Source organism: Motacilla alba, chromosome 8 (genome assembly GCF_015832195.1).
Source record: "Motacilla alba alba isolate MOTALB_02 chromosome 8, Motacilla_alba_V1.0_pri, whole genome shotgun sequence".
Lineage (NCBI taxonomy): Eukaryota > Metazoa > Chordata > Aves > Passeriformes > Motacillidae > Motacilla > Motacilla alba.
Genome location: NC_052023.1, coordinates 16,791,136 through 16,804,160, shown reverse-complemented (window position 1 = coordinate 16,804,160; position 13,025 = coordinate 16,791,136). Strand labels below are relative to the sequence as shown.

The window sequence follows — 13,025 nt, the reverse complement described above, 5'->3', positions numbered from 1 at the left end:
TCAGAAGGTGAAATGCATAATACACATACAATGCTGTAGCTAAGCAACCATGCATGAGCCTTTTCAAGGGAAGATTTTCAGAGCTGTTAAAAATGAGAAAATAAATTACTTACTAAAGCCATACAGTTTAAAAACAGCAGGAGGGAAGGGTCATAAATACAGACTATTTACTACCATGCTGATTTTTGTTCTGGTTTCACTCTTTATTGCAATTGTTTACTATTTCTAGAAAGACATAAATATCATATAATCCCTTCTCCTAATAACTGCCAGATTCATTAGTCAATCCCATCTACCTTTGGATCAAAGGAACACACAGGTTTGAGACACTGTGATCAGGATTTAACAGCACAAGGTACAGTAATCAATGGCAATAAATAAGAAATGCAAGCAAATGCAGATTTTAAAGGTCAAAGAAAAAGACAGTGTTCATGTGAATAATTATGAATAGATAGCTTTTCCAATAAGTGAATACCAACCCCTAATCAAAACAGAGATATTAAATTTGAATTGTTGAAAAGCACAGGTTGACAAGCAGCCAGTATGAGCATGGATTTGAGGAGTGAAGTGTTCTTTCAAAGAGGAGTCAGCTGACACTTATAAGGGGGCATAACATCCTCTGACATTTCAGTCTAAATCCATGCCTAATTCTCAGAATTCAGATATGGATCTGGACTAGTTTATAAGAAAATTGTACAAATAACTGCTGATCATCAGAACAGAAAAACATCTATAGAATTAACCTTTGCTTCCTATGAAAAGTGCAGCTGATGACACTTTAATTCTCTTTGGTAGGAAAGTTTTGATGGCTTCTATCACACTCTTACAGCCAGCCATCTGGAAGCAGATTTTACACAGGAATAACCACATCCAATTGTGCTGCTCCTGCAATTTTATTAACCCCACTTCTTGGTATAAATTGGTCTCAGGTCAACACCAGTGAGACAGGAACCCGATTTTTAAGAGAAGTACCACCTCAATCACCTAGGCAGAAGTTTCAAAAAGCACTTCAGCTGATAAAAATTACTTAAGGTCACGTACATAGAACATCTACACAAAATTTTACAGATGTGTTAAAAACTGGTTTTTTCAACTCAAAACTAAATTTTCTTCGGTCAATTAATACAGCACATAAAGAACAGAAGCAGCAGCATCAGCACAGCACAATTTCTATTAAGGAAGCAGCTCAGGTACCATGGTATCTGCTTATACTAAATCACTACAGCCCCTATATCATATTACAAATGAGCCTGGTCACAAACTTTTTTTGCTTTTATAAGTAGCTAAAATTGCAGTAAGTACTTAAAAGCATTTCCTATTTATATGTAAAGTATTGGTTTCTATACAATTCTGATGTCTTCAGTGACTGCACATCAGTATCATGGACTGGGTGAAAACAGTAACAATAACTGTGTTTAGTAACATCTCATCAGAAACACTGGAGCAATCAATCTTAAAAAAAAGTGTAACCTGGACTTTGAGTTCACAAAGCTGAATATCCTTGGAACCATTAAGAAATCACATGTTTAGTTTATAGCAACAGGACTATTAAAAAAACCCTGCCAAAACCATATTTGAATAGTAACGAGCAGTGTAAAATCTCAGCTCCAATCAAAGGAAGAGATTTTTGAGAAATGATCACACGTGGTGATAATCTGTGTAGCCGGCTTTGTATTTGAGCTTACACCTATTTTCAAAAATCTTTCCAAGATTATGCACATAAAAATGTGGAAACTGTTTCAGTTTAACTAGACAGATGCATATATTCATACTGTATTTATAAAAATATCACTTAAACACAACAGTATGCAGAAGGAACATGAAAAACAGATTTGATCAGAGTAACCCGGTATCTCCAGAGATCACAATGCACAATTTTAATGGGCAACAAACAGCTTAGGAACAATCATAGCTATCTGCTTTAAACCAACAATAAAGAAGCTGACCATATTCAGGAATTTTATTTTATATGGGTTATTTTGTTAGGCAGTTTCATTCCCAGCTGCAGGTAAAACTTGTATTTCTGCCTAACATCACAGAAAGTGGAACTCCTCTGTCTGCTCGAGTGTCATAATGCTTTAGACAGGATTAAAAGGGAGTGAACCTCCAGAATTATTTTGTGTGTAATGATGTGGAACAAAACAGACCTTCACATTGCCCCTTTTAAGAAAGAATGCTGGTCAAAAACAGCATCTGAGAATTCAATTTAAATATTCAGTCTAGAGCCCAGTAGTTTGGCACATACTAAATCTCATTTTTTCCAATTACAAAATAAAAACAAATTAAACAGTCATATCATGAAAATGGAATGTGTTAAGGTACCCTGCAATATCTTTGTCTAGATTCACATCCCTGTAACTCAGTAACAGCCTCTAAAAACCTTCACAAACTTTGTGGTAACACAATACATTAGCTGAGACCTACACCACACAAAACCCTAGATTTTCCTTTTGAGTTAGCTCAAACAAAATCAAATTACACTTCATTTTTTGTTTCAGAACACATTATGTTGCAGGTAAAGACAAGACAAGCTGTCTAGGGTGTCTTTTTTCCCCCCACAGACATTTGAGGATTCCCCAATTTTTCTTGTATTTTTTTCAGTATCAAAGAAGAATAGTAAAGAATTATTTGTAACCTAAAACCAGCACTTGGAAAAGTTATCACTTCTGGAATTACTTGTAACCATGAGATGCAATACCTGCATACAGTAAGACTATATGAGGAGCTCAAACAGCCCCTCACATGCTGTACATGCATCACCTGCCCTCTCCTAGAAGAAAGACCTGGAAGGGCTGTTGCACCTGGGAAAGGCTCATCACTAAGTTGTGACAGTATAAAGAAAAATAAAGGTTTCAAAATGCCAAGGGTATACACAAAGTGAATGTGAATTTCTGCCAGGACACTGACTCTAGTAAGTGAAAACAGTTACGAAAAGTTCACTCAAGCTTTCATCCTTGGGTTTAAGTCTATGAGAATAAGATCCATCAATGATCTCAACAGGATGTTCATGGTCCACACTAAAATCAAGACAGTAAAAAAATACCACCACTAGCTGTATGTCCTGACTAAACTTGGCTTTCCTTGGTCTCCCATCCAAGTACTAAGAGAGCCACAGAACTACCAAGAGGTGACCACTTGCTGTACTGTTTATACTCTACTAACCAAGACCAGTATTAATCTCAGTAATAAAGTTCATCATGAAAAGAGTCTCAAACACTCCTTTTCAGATTGTTTTCCATTACAAAAGGAAGAAACAGTGATATACTATAAATTTTCATTAGAGATATTAATGTCTATCTCACAGGCCATATGCTGCCAATATTAAAATTACCACAGTCCGTCCCACATGATCTTCTCTCTCAGAACTTCCCAAGAGCAAGATGCAGGCTGGCTAACTCTTATGAAGGTGACAATTTTGCTTGATCTCAATCTCCCCTGGGCCTCATCACTATGTTACATAATTAAAAACAGCGAGTGTCCTCAGGAGCAACGATGGCTGAAATCAAGTTGTTATCATGAGACAGTTCATTACTAAAGAGTAAAGGCTCCTCCAAACAATATATATGCAAGAATATCAAAGAGAAACTCATGAACTGGTCTACTGGCAGAAAATCAGTCACCCTCTGATGTGTGTGCTGTCCAGACCCTGGTGGGAAGCAGGCAGGAAGTGCATGCATGCACTGTATAACATGTGTGCAGCAAGACCTGTGCTTCCCAGAACTGTCATACTTACTGCACAGGGACAGTCACTCCAGTCCTCTGACAGAAGGGGTACTTGACAAAACTCTTTCATTTTTGAAAGACACTTCGAGAAAAATCAATAGTTTTACCCAGAGTAAAATGCTGAACAGAGAAAATTTCCTATTTTTAGTCAAATCCTGAAGTAATAATGTGGTGTCTCATCTTGCTAGCTGTGGAATGAACCTTTAAATAAAATTAAGTAAAATGGCATTTGTTAATACTATTTAAGAAAAATATCTTGATAGAGATCTGTAGAAATAAAATAGATCTCTATTTTTTAGCAGACAACTGAAAACAAATCAAAACAGGGCTGCAAACTGTGCTGTGCATGCTTCCCACTTTCCTTTACCTCCTCAAGTTCTTCTATAATAGCTTTGGAAAAGTGGTATTTATTTTCTTCCTTCCAAGGAAAAATTCCTTCAGTAAAACAATGGGTTATTTTGTTAGGTGAATATATACAACTGGATGAAAAGAAACTGATAAAGAAATCAAAAAGGAAATGAGCAGCCCAGATACAGAACATCCATATCCTCAGCTGGGAACCTCATTACTGTATTAACGAGGAAGGATTTCTCAGCTCTCTATCTAGTGACAATCTGGTTTGCAAATGATGGAAGAATCCACAGGAGAGAAGTTGCTATCAGTTTCAGACTGACAAGGGTAGGCTTGCAGCTTCAGTTGAATCCCCACAGGAATTCAGGACAGTAAAGATGAGGCGAAGGCAAAGATGGCAGTGAAGGCCAAGTTCACAAGAGGGTCTCACTTTCAATTTTATTCTTCAAGCACTAAGTGCACCGTTAGTAAAAATTAACCTACTTTATTCTGAAGAAATAACTTTATTCTGAAGCAGCCATTTCTCTTCTTGTATGATCCCTGAAGGGAAATTCTTATTGGGCCTAAAAGATGTTTCACTTGGCAGCTACAGAAGAGAGGTAAGACAAAGGGTGGCTGGCTTACAGTCTCACCCAAAGGGACAAGACCTGCTATGGAAAGGGTGTGCTTTAAGGACAGGAAGGTCTTGTTGTTTTCTCAAGTTCAACTCAATTATTTCAATCAGATTTCTTAACACAATGTAATGTAGCTCTTGCCAGTTCAACATGAGAAATTAATTAGTAGCAGAGGCACACACACACTCTCAAGTGTAGATACAGACAATGCACTTTACAGCAAAAATGCTGACAGTCAGTACAGAAAAATCACTATGGTTTTCCTTGTTTTGAATCTTTAATTTTAAGCCTTAAGCCTTTTTAGTTCAAAGATCTGAAGGGTGGGTGGGAGACAAGAGTGGGAGAGAAGGCAAAAACAAGCAAGCAAGTGCACACCCAATGATAATTTTCAGTTTTAGACTAGTCTGTTGTGAAAAAAAGCTAGTGATCTAATTTACTCTGTAAATGAAAAACAGTCATTCATCACAACATTACATATTTGCCCACCAAGTGATACAGTGATTTTAAGTAAATTTTAAGATCCACTTGCAAAGGAAAAAAAAAACCTTACCTCAGTTGTTTTGCATAGTTTTGCTCAATTTCTATCCTTTCTTTTACAAATTTTGCGTATTTCTCCAAGAAGTCAATGCCCCACTGTGTATGCTTGTCCAAGTTATCAAACTGATCCTTTAAAAACAAAAGGAAACAAAACCCAGAATTAGTTAAGAACCACGGCAGCACCAGATTTACACACCGTTTATTTATAAGCTGTGCTCTGAGGGAATGCTGGCTACTGGGTAGAAGTCATTCAAGTTATAAATCAGTCAAATGTGTATTTATGTGTCAGCCATGTATACCAGAACAGCAGGTTTCATGCACACAAACAGATCTGCCTCTTTTATACAAACAGCTCTAAATACTTGCATATCAAGCTGTAAGCAGCCTTTTATCATTTTCACAATGCAAATCTTTCTTTCTTTTCAACACCCTTTATTTCAAAAGTGCATCTTTTCCACTAAGATAACAGACCCAACCAAAGATCACTATTAGATAAATAAGAGACAGCTCACAGAAGAAATGTCTAGCAGCTTTGAAACACAGTAAGTTATAATTTGCTTGGATACAAAAAATTACTTTCACTCTTAGGATTACCTACTGAAAGAAAAATAACAAATTTTAGCAGCATGACTAAATTTGGGAGTAGTCTGCATATCAAAAACATTTATTAAATCAAAACTATATACACAGCTCATGATCAGCTCTAACAGGAGATTCCAAAGAAAGCAAACCTGTCCTTAGTAATTCAGAAAGTTATAGCAAACTAAAGGCACAAAACAAAAAGAAGAAACAACAAAAAATAAACTACATTTCCAAAAAAGAAAAACAACTTGGGGAATTTTTAATACATTAAACCATCTTCAAAACCAATCTTTCATCGCACTCTGTACTGATCAATAGGTGGAGGATACACTAATTAGCACAAGCTGAAAGTCAAAAAACAAATGGAAATATGAGGGTTAACAATTAGGCAGGAGAAAACAAAGGCACAAAATACTGCCTAGCAAATATTTTTTGTCTAACACATACTTGCATTTTAAGTTACAATAACCCACCAGAGTGAAAAAAATCAAGGATTTTCAGCTTACAATAGCATTTAAAATTAGCAGTAATTTAGTAATCCAAAAAAGCAAGTAACTGAAACATCAAAGTTTGCATCCTGTAGAGGCTAAATCCAAACACATTTCACAGTAAACTTAAAAACTAAAAATCAAAATAAAAAGAAAAAAAATATAAGGAAGCAATTAAGTTCAAAGTTTAATTAACTTGCACAAAAAAAGCTCTGAAGGCTGTTTATCAGAGGCTATCTCTTGCACACTCAGTGGCTTGCCTGAACGTAATGAATGATGTAGAGTTTTAGCACTAACAACTTAAGTTCAATTTCAATATCCAGTAGGATGATCTACAGCTAAATCAAAAAATGCCTAAAATGCTGCAAGACTCAGGGAACACATATTCACTTAAAGAGACACCAGGTGAATACAGCTATATAACCAATGAAAATAAAAATAACGTAACAAGATTAAGGTTGCTTTCAAATGCTGCCTTGCAGGTCCCAGTATCCTACACCATGGACTAACAACCACAGCCATTAGTGCCTTGAACACTTCAGTCCAATGGCATGCAAGTACTGCCACGAAAAGCATCCATCCTGTTCTACCACCAGCCTCTGCAGCACTCTCGCCACCAAAATCACAACCACTTTCCCTGACGTTTCACCACAGAAACAGCCAAGAGATGTTGGAGAGGGACTCAAGACAAGATTTCAATGTATTTGGGAAACCATGGCCTGTATCTTGCATTATTCTGATAATGTGCACTTTGCACCAACTGGACATTTCCACTCGAAATAGCTTATGCCAAATAAAGTGACATTTCTGCTACTGCTTTTAGAGAAGCTGCACATGCATGGTTTGAGTGGGGGAATAGGCAGACAACTACCAGGCTATGGCATCAAACCACATTTGTAAATATGTGTAAAAACACGTCAATCTCAAGAAGCCTTTCTTTTTTACACTTCACTCATTTGTGTAACTACTCTTACAAGATTAACCTAGCATCCAAAAGTAGTTTGTAAAAGATGCTTCTGGCATGAAGTCAATACCTAATACCATTAAAAAGAACTGACTTCCTTCAGCACACAGCAGAACAAAGCCTTTGCTGTCCTACTTAAGCTCTTTAGACCACAAAGCTCTCATTTGCTGCTAAGGTTTCATTAACATTAGGGAACACCACATTACTTATGTTTCCAAACATGCAACCAGAGACAGTGGCTTTCCAAATATTTTGTTGAAACAAAAAAGGACTCTACTGCTCAAACTTCCTTCAAGATCTGCTGTTAATATGAAAATTACATTTGACAAGCTATCATGCTTTACTACAAGGATTTCATCACTAATCATATAACAAAAACTCTTTTTTCCCCTCAATTCCTCTTCTTCATGTGATTCTAGAAACAGTATGTTCTGTGCAAAGACAGCTTTGTTGGATTATCCCACAAGCTTCACAGTTTTTCAAATTCTCTATAAGCAACAAAGCAGTGAATGAAAGTCTGCGGCCATAAGAATCACCTTACACTGTTCTGTAAAGCCACTGAGATAAATGAGCAAAAGATAAAGGCAACAGCAGCAAATAAGCAAAAAGGCCTGGCCTTTCCAGAAAGGCTTCCAGAGGGGAGTCACAAATTTACTTATTTACTATCATTCTCTCTCCAGAAGCTCACATTTGAGCTCTGGGCCTTGATAAAGCAAAAAGCTTCCTTTTTGTACCAGAACACAAACAGCAAATCTTCCAGACTGCTACAAAGGAAATCAAACTAATGCACTGAGATACAACAGAAGTCTTCAATGGAAAAAAAATTGTGAAAAATCAGGCAATGCTGTACAGACAAGAAAATAGACCAAATAGTTCCAATAAAATTTCAGTCTGTAATTTCAAAATAAATACATCAGCATAGCAATTTGGCTACCTCCTTTATAAGAAATATTAAAACTGCATTAACTAGAGATCAGCAAAACTTTATTTAAAAAATCACATCCTACAACATCTGGCTATCTACGCTTGATAATGAAGTATGCTCTCAACAATATTTCCAAGTGCATATATATTGCTGTTTGTCTAGTAACTGCCCACACCCCCTGCCAGCTGAGCAGAAAATTTTTGTAAAAAACTTTATTAAAACTGCAGCTGACTATTATTAAAGTGATTAAGGTCAGCTAATGGATGGTTGCCCTATGTAGAAACTGCCCACTCAAAAGTGGAACGTAGTCCAAAGCCTCTCCATTACAAACAAACAAATCTGACACTTGACAAGAAGTTTGTAGTAGGTCAAAACAGACTATTCCAAACAAATGTCACCTACCTAAATTTTACTTCAAGATTATTTACTGGAACCACACATCAATGTTATAAACACTCCAGGTTTGCAGCTCTAAACTTATCATGTGTTTGCAGATACCAGGAAGCTTTACAAAGATAGCAGCTGAAGCATCAAAGCCAAGAGTGAACCTGACTCAAACCTGCATCCAAGACACAACAGACTCTCCTGGGTTGAACTTGAGATTTGCCCTCCTCCTCTTACTGACACTTGTTTTTTCTCCAAACAAGCCTTAAGAACCAATAAAAGGAAAACATGGGAGATCTCTTCAGAGGGATGAGCATGCTACAGCATAAATACTGGACATTTAGTCTTCCCAAAGCTACCAGTCCAGACACTGGACTAGTGTGGGAGTTTCAAATAAAAGGCATTCAACAAGATTAAGATCTTTACAGGGTTAACGTTCCCAGCTTTCATGAACTTCAGAAAGCAATTCTACTTGCATTTAAAGCTAGGATTGTGGTATCATTCTGTAAAAAAAAAAATCACTAATTTATTCCTTTACAGTATGTAAACTAGCTAACTGCATTAACATTGAATTGCTTTCAAATTAGTCTCCCATTTCACTGACCTCCAGACAATACAGCTGAAAGTTTTAAGACTCACATTAAACATTGAAGTACATTGACTTACAATTTTAGAAACCTATCTCAATTAATTACATCTGCAATAGCTACTTAATAAAACATTTTATTTGAAATGAGGATACTTTGCATTAATTATTCTACCATCATTTAATTCTCTATTGACTCAACTGTTCATCATTACTTCCATACTTTTATCTGACCACAATTCTAGTCTGCAGTTGGACCCAAGTAATCTTATTTGCACTTCTGAAACACTGGCTCAAGATGAGATTTTTTTTTTCCCAATTCTTTGTTGTCCAGGCTGCACAGCCAGTCTAAACTTCCAAGTCAGTGAGTGGGAGATTAAAAACTCAACCCTGTCTTTTGCTCTCTAAATTCTTAACCCTTATGCAGGTTGGTATAAGGAAATATGTATTATGACAGTATTCAGAGCATGGAAAAGCAGCAACCAGGTCTTGGTTCAGGGAAAAAAAAAATCAAAACACTTGGCATCAAAAAAGCCCCAGTGCATTTGTATTTTATTATCTTATCACCAATACTGTATTTTATTATCACCTTAGGAAAAGCCATGACTTACTTAACCACAAAAATATAAGTCCACAGAAAGCCAAGTGAGAAAATGGGGGTGATTAGTTAACTTAATACCCATCTTAGCAGTTCTTGTTTACTCCATTTATGCCCATAAGGCTTTATCAAATGAACCTGAATTATGGATAAATTTAAATAATAGGTTAAATTTTGCATAATGTCTTTTTTTGCCTGCATGAGCAGCACTGCAGAAGAAAAACAGACTGCTTCATAACACCCAACTCTATTCAAAAAGTTAAATATTTTAAGTTACAAAACATTATTAAGTGACTATTTAACATATTGAGATTTTATAAAACTCTTATTAAATAGCTGAATTATGAAATATTATGCAGCTTGGGTTTTATTTTTTTATTTTTAGATAATGATCAAGGCCATCGAATTATTCACCGTTTTACTTGGAGGTATCTCCAAGAAAATGTCTTTCTTTCAAAAAATGAAACAAAACAAAATAAATATCTTGCAGTGTTTGTACAAAGAACTACCTGATGTGCTACATTAAAAGTTATGGGAACCATAATTATAAATGAATATATTAATGACAACTTACCAGTATAATATACTATACTTTTCCCTATTTGTCTTCCGGACAAGGTAATTAGAAAATTGTATTTTAATTAGAGCATGTCACACTAATCTACTTCTGACAATACATTTCAGTTTCTCTTCGTGGATACATCTTCACTGTCTGTTTTGGGTTTCTACTTTTGTCTCTATCTTTATGCATTCCTGCTTCCTTTTCTATCTTTGGATAATAGCTCTTTTATTTTACTGTCTGAACTGATTATCATTCCTCTGTATTCCTGCCTGTTTGTTTTCATAATTATCAATTTGGTCTAGTCTTTCTTTTTTCTTGCAACTGCAATGTGCTTCTTCTAACCAGGCAGACAAAAGCTGCTTCCAGCTAAACAGTACTTTATCTTTTCAAAACACCCTGTTAGCTTCACGTCTGAAAACGAACAAAGAGCTGTTTCTATATCAAGAACAAAAAAGAAAGTGTTTTGCTTTTCTGCTTTCTACAAGTCCTGGATTGTAGCTCCAGACTAATCTGTAAATTGTACCTCATTCCTCTCTGAAAACAATCTAGGTATTACAGTTGAGAGAGAAAAAATGTGCTGTGAGCAAACTTAAAGGCTAAGTATTTTACAGACTACAAGATTAATATCAATTAGAAGGTTCAGGATGGCAACATCAAAAGGCATAGTGACACTGGAAATAAAGCAGAAGCACTCAGATAAAGATGGGAAAAGAAGTTACACATTCATACACATAAACAGTACTTCACATTTTAGTTTCATATTAAAACAGAAGTTCGCTACTGATTGTACAGGCCTATGTACAGGATACTATGAAGAAAATCTGCTAGCCTTTTTGAGTCATGAAAAGAGGAATAATTCCTAAAAAGAATTTCAGAAAACAGTTTGTAGGTTTGTAGGTTGAGGGCCAACAGTTTGTAGGTTGGCCCTCAGGACATGGAGCTACTTTGCTTGCAAAAATTAAGACACTGCTATTAACAGTACACTATGTTGTAGCCTGAAAATATTTTAAAAAGCAACTCTGCTAGAAATGTGTAGTGCTTAATATGCAAAAGGAAAACAATAGGAATTTAAAAATCACTTTTAGCTGTACAAAAGACTACTCTGATTAATAAAGAATTAATAAATTTGTAGTATCAACACAGTATGAAAAATCTATTTGCCTGTTAAGTTTTAGTATATATTTTTGAAAAGCAGTATCACTGTCAACTTTAATTTCAAAAAGTCAATTTCTATGATTAGAGAAACATTTGCAGGATAAAGTGAGCAAAAAGCTCAAAAAAGTACTGAACCACTGGAGATGCAGCCACGCTGTAAGATAATGCACACAGTAAGTCAGCTTTCTAAAGCAAAGCTAAAAAAGGAGAGCTGCAATTGAGGAAGAGAAAGCAAAGACTCTTTTTCTCCATAAACATGTCCCCAGACCAGCAGCAAAGAAACTGCTTTGGAAACTCTAGATGAAAGTCAGGTCTGGCTGGAGGGGATGTCTTGTTTGAGACCTAACAACTTCACAGGTGTGATGCATTTAGTTTCCAGGAAAGAGCAGGAATCTGCCACAGACAGAATATTTGTGGAAACATTTTAGACTGCTTTTTAAATGAGCAGCCATAATTACAAAAGAATCAAGTTCTGCTTCTAGAGATTAAGAGATCAGCTGAAAAACATTAGAGATTACAGCTGTGCACCCTAGTTCACCCATGCCACTGAATGGATGAGAGCTGGACTAAGCATTAGATTTTACCAGCAAGAGTTTCCTACCAGCAGAGCAAACTGATTGAAAGAGTTCACAAATGGGACAAGGAACATCACCGTCAAGACAAGAGAGGAAAGGAACACGCTGCCACAGAGGATATCTCAACAACCACTCCTATGTGCCCTATTAATGAATAATCTCCAGAATTCTTCAGATTCTTAACAAATGGTCACATTCATAAGAACTAGAACAGTAGATCTGCCTCACTGCATCATGATGCAAACTGAAGTAAGGAAAACATCACTTCTGTGCAGTAGCTACAGGAGTGCTCTCTGCTCCACTCAGATGACCCCACTCTGTAGTCCCACAGCCTGCCACACACTGCAGGGAGGGCTATTCCCTAAACACACCACGCATCTTCCTCCCCAGGAAGTTCTACCAACACAGTGTGTAGTAGCCAGAACACATTTCCAGGCCTCCTTCCTCTCTGCTACCCATCACAGCCTCTTCACATTGTGCTTGTCAATGAACAGGCTCCCCACTGTCAGTGTGTATCTGCTGTAACATCTTTACCTACAAGCTAGGAAGGAGGTAAGGACGGTGTCCCAAGCAGTCAGTAAGGACTCCCTTACCACCACCACTTGAGAAAAATACAAACACACACAAACACTCATGTGAAGTAAGTATCACTAGAATACAAGCATACATAAAATATAGATCAGAAAATCCTACTTTGTAAACTGGATCAGAAGCCATTCACTTAGCTTTCAATCATCCCCTTAATTTCATTCAACTTTTAATTAGGAAGAATTTTTTTAAAAGAAACTTAACCAGATTTTTTTCACATATGTTTTTAATAGTGATTGTTAGAATACTTGAGTTTTGTCTGCATTTGAACCAACGCTTAATTCTGAAACACATTCTATTTTACACTTAATTCCCACACTAACTTAAAACAGACCATTTTCAGACATCACTATCCAAGAGAACAGCAGATCACAAACCATGTATTTTCAAGCA

The 13,025-nt window shown here is 36.3% G+C and overlaps 1 protein-coding gene across 4 annotated transcripts in view; it reads right to left on the bottom strand.

The window, feature by feature from the left end:
* FNBP1L (formin binding protein 1 like) overlaps positions 1 to 13,025 on the bottom strand; it is a 55,400-nt gene that overhangs the window by 22,817 nt on the left and 19,558 nt on the right. For all 4 annotated transcript variants that reach the window (XM_038143809.1, XM_038143810.1, XM_038143811.1 and 1 more), the window contains exon 2: positions 5,239 to 5,354. In XM_038143809.1, the coding sequence (XP_037999737.1) occupies positions 5,239 to 5,354 (116 nt within the window). The remainder of the gene's footprint in view (positions 1 to 5,238; positions 5,355 to 13,025) is intronic.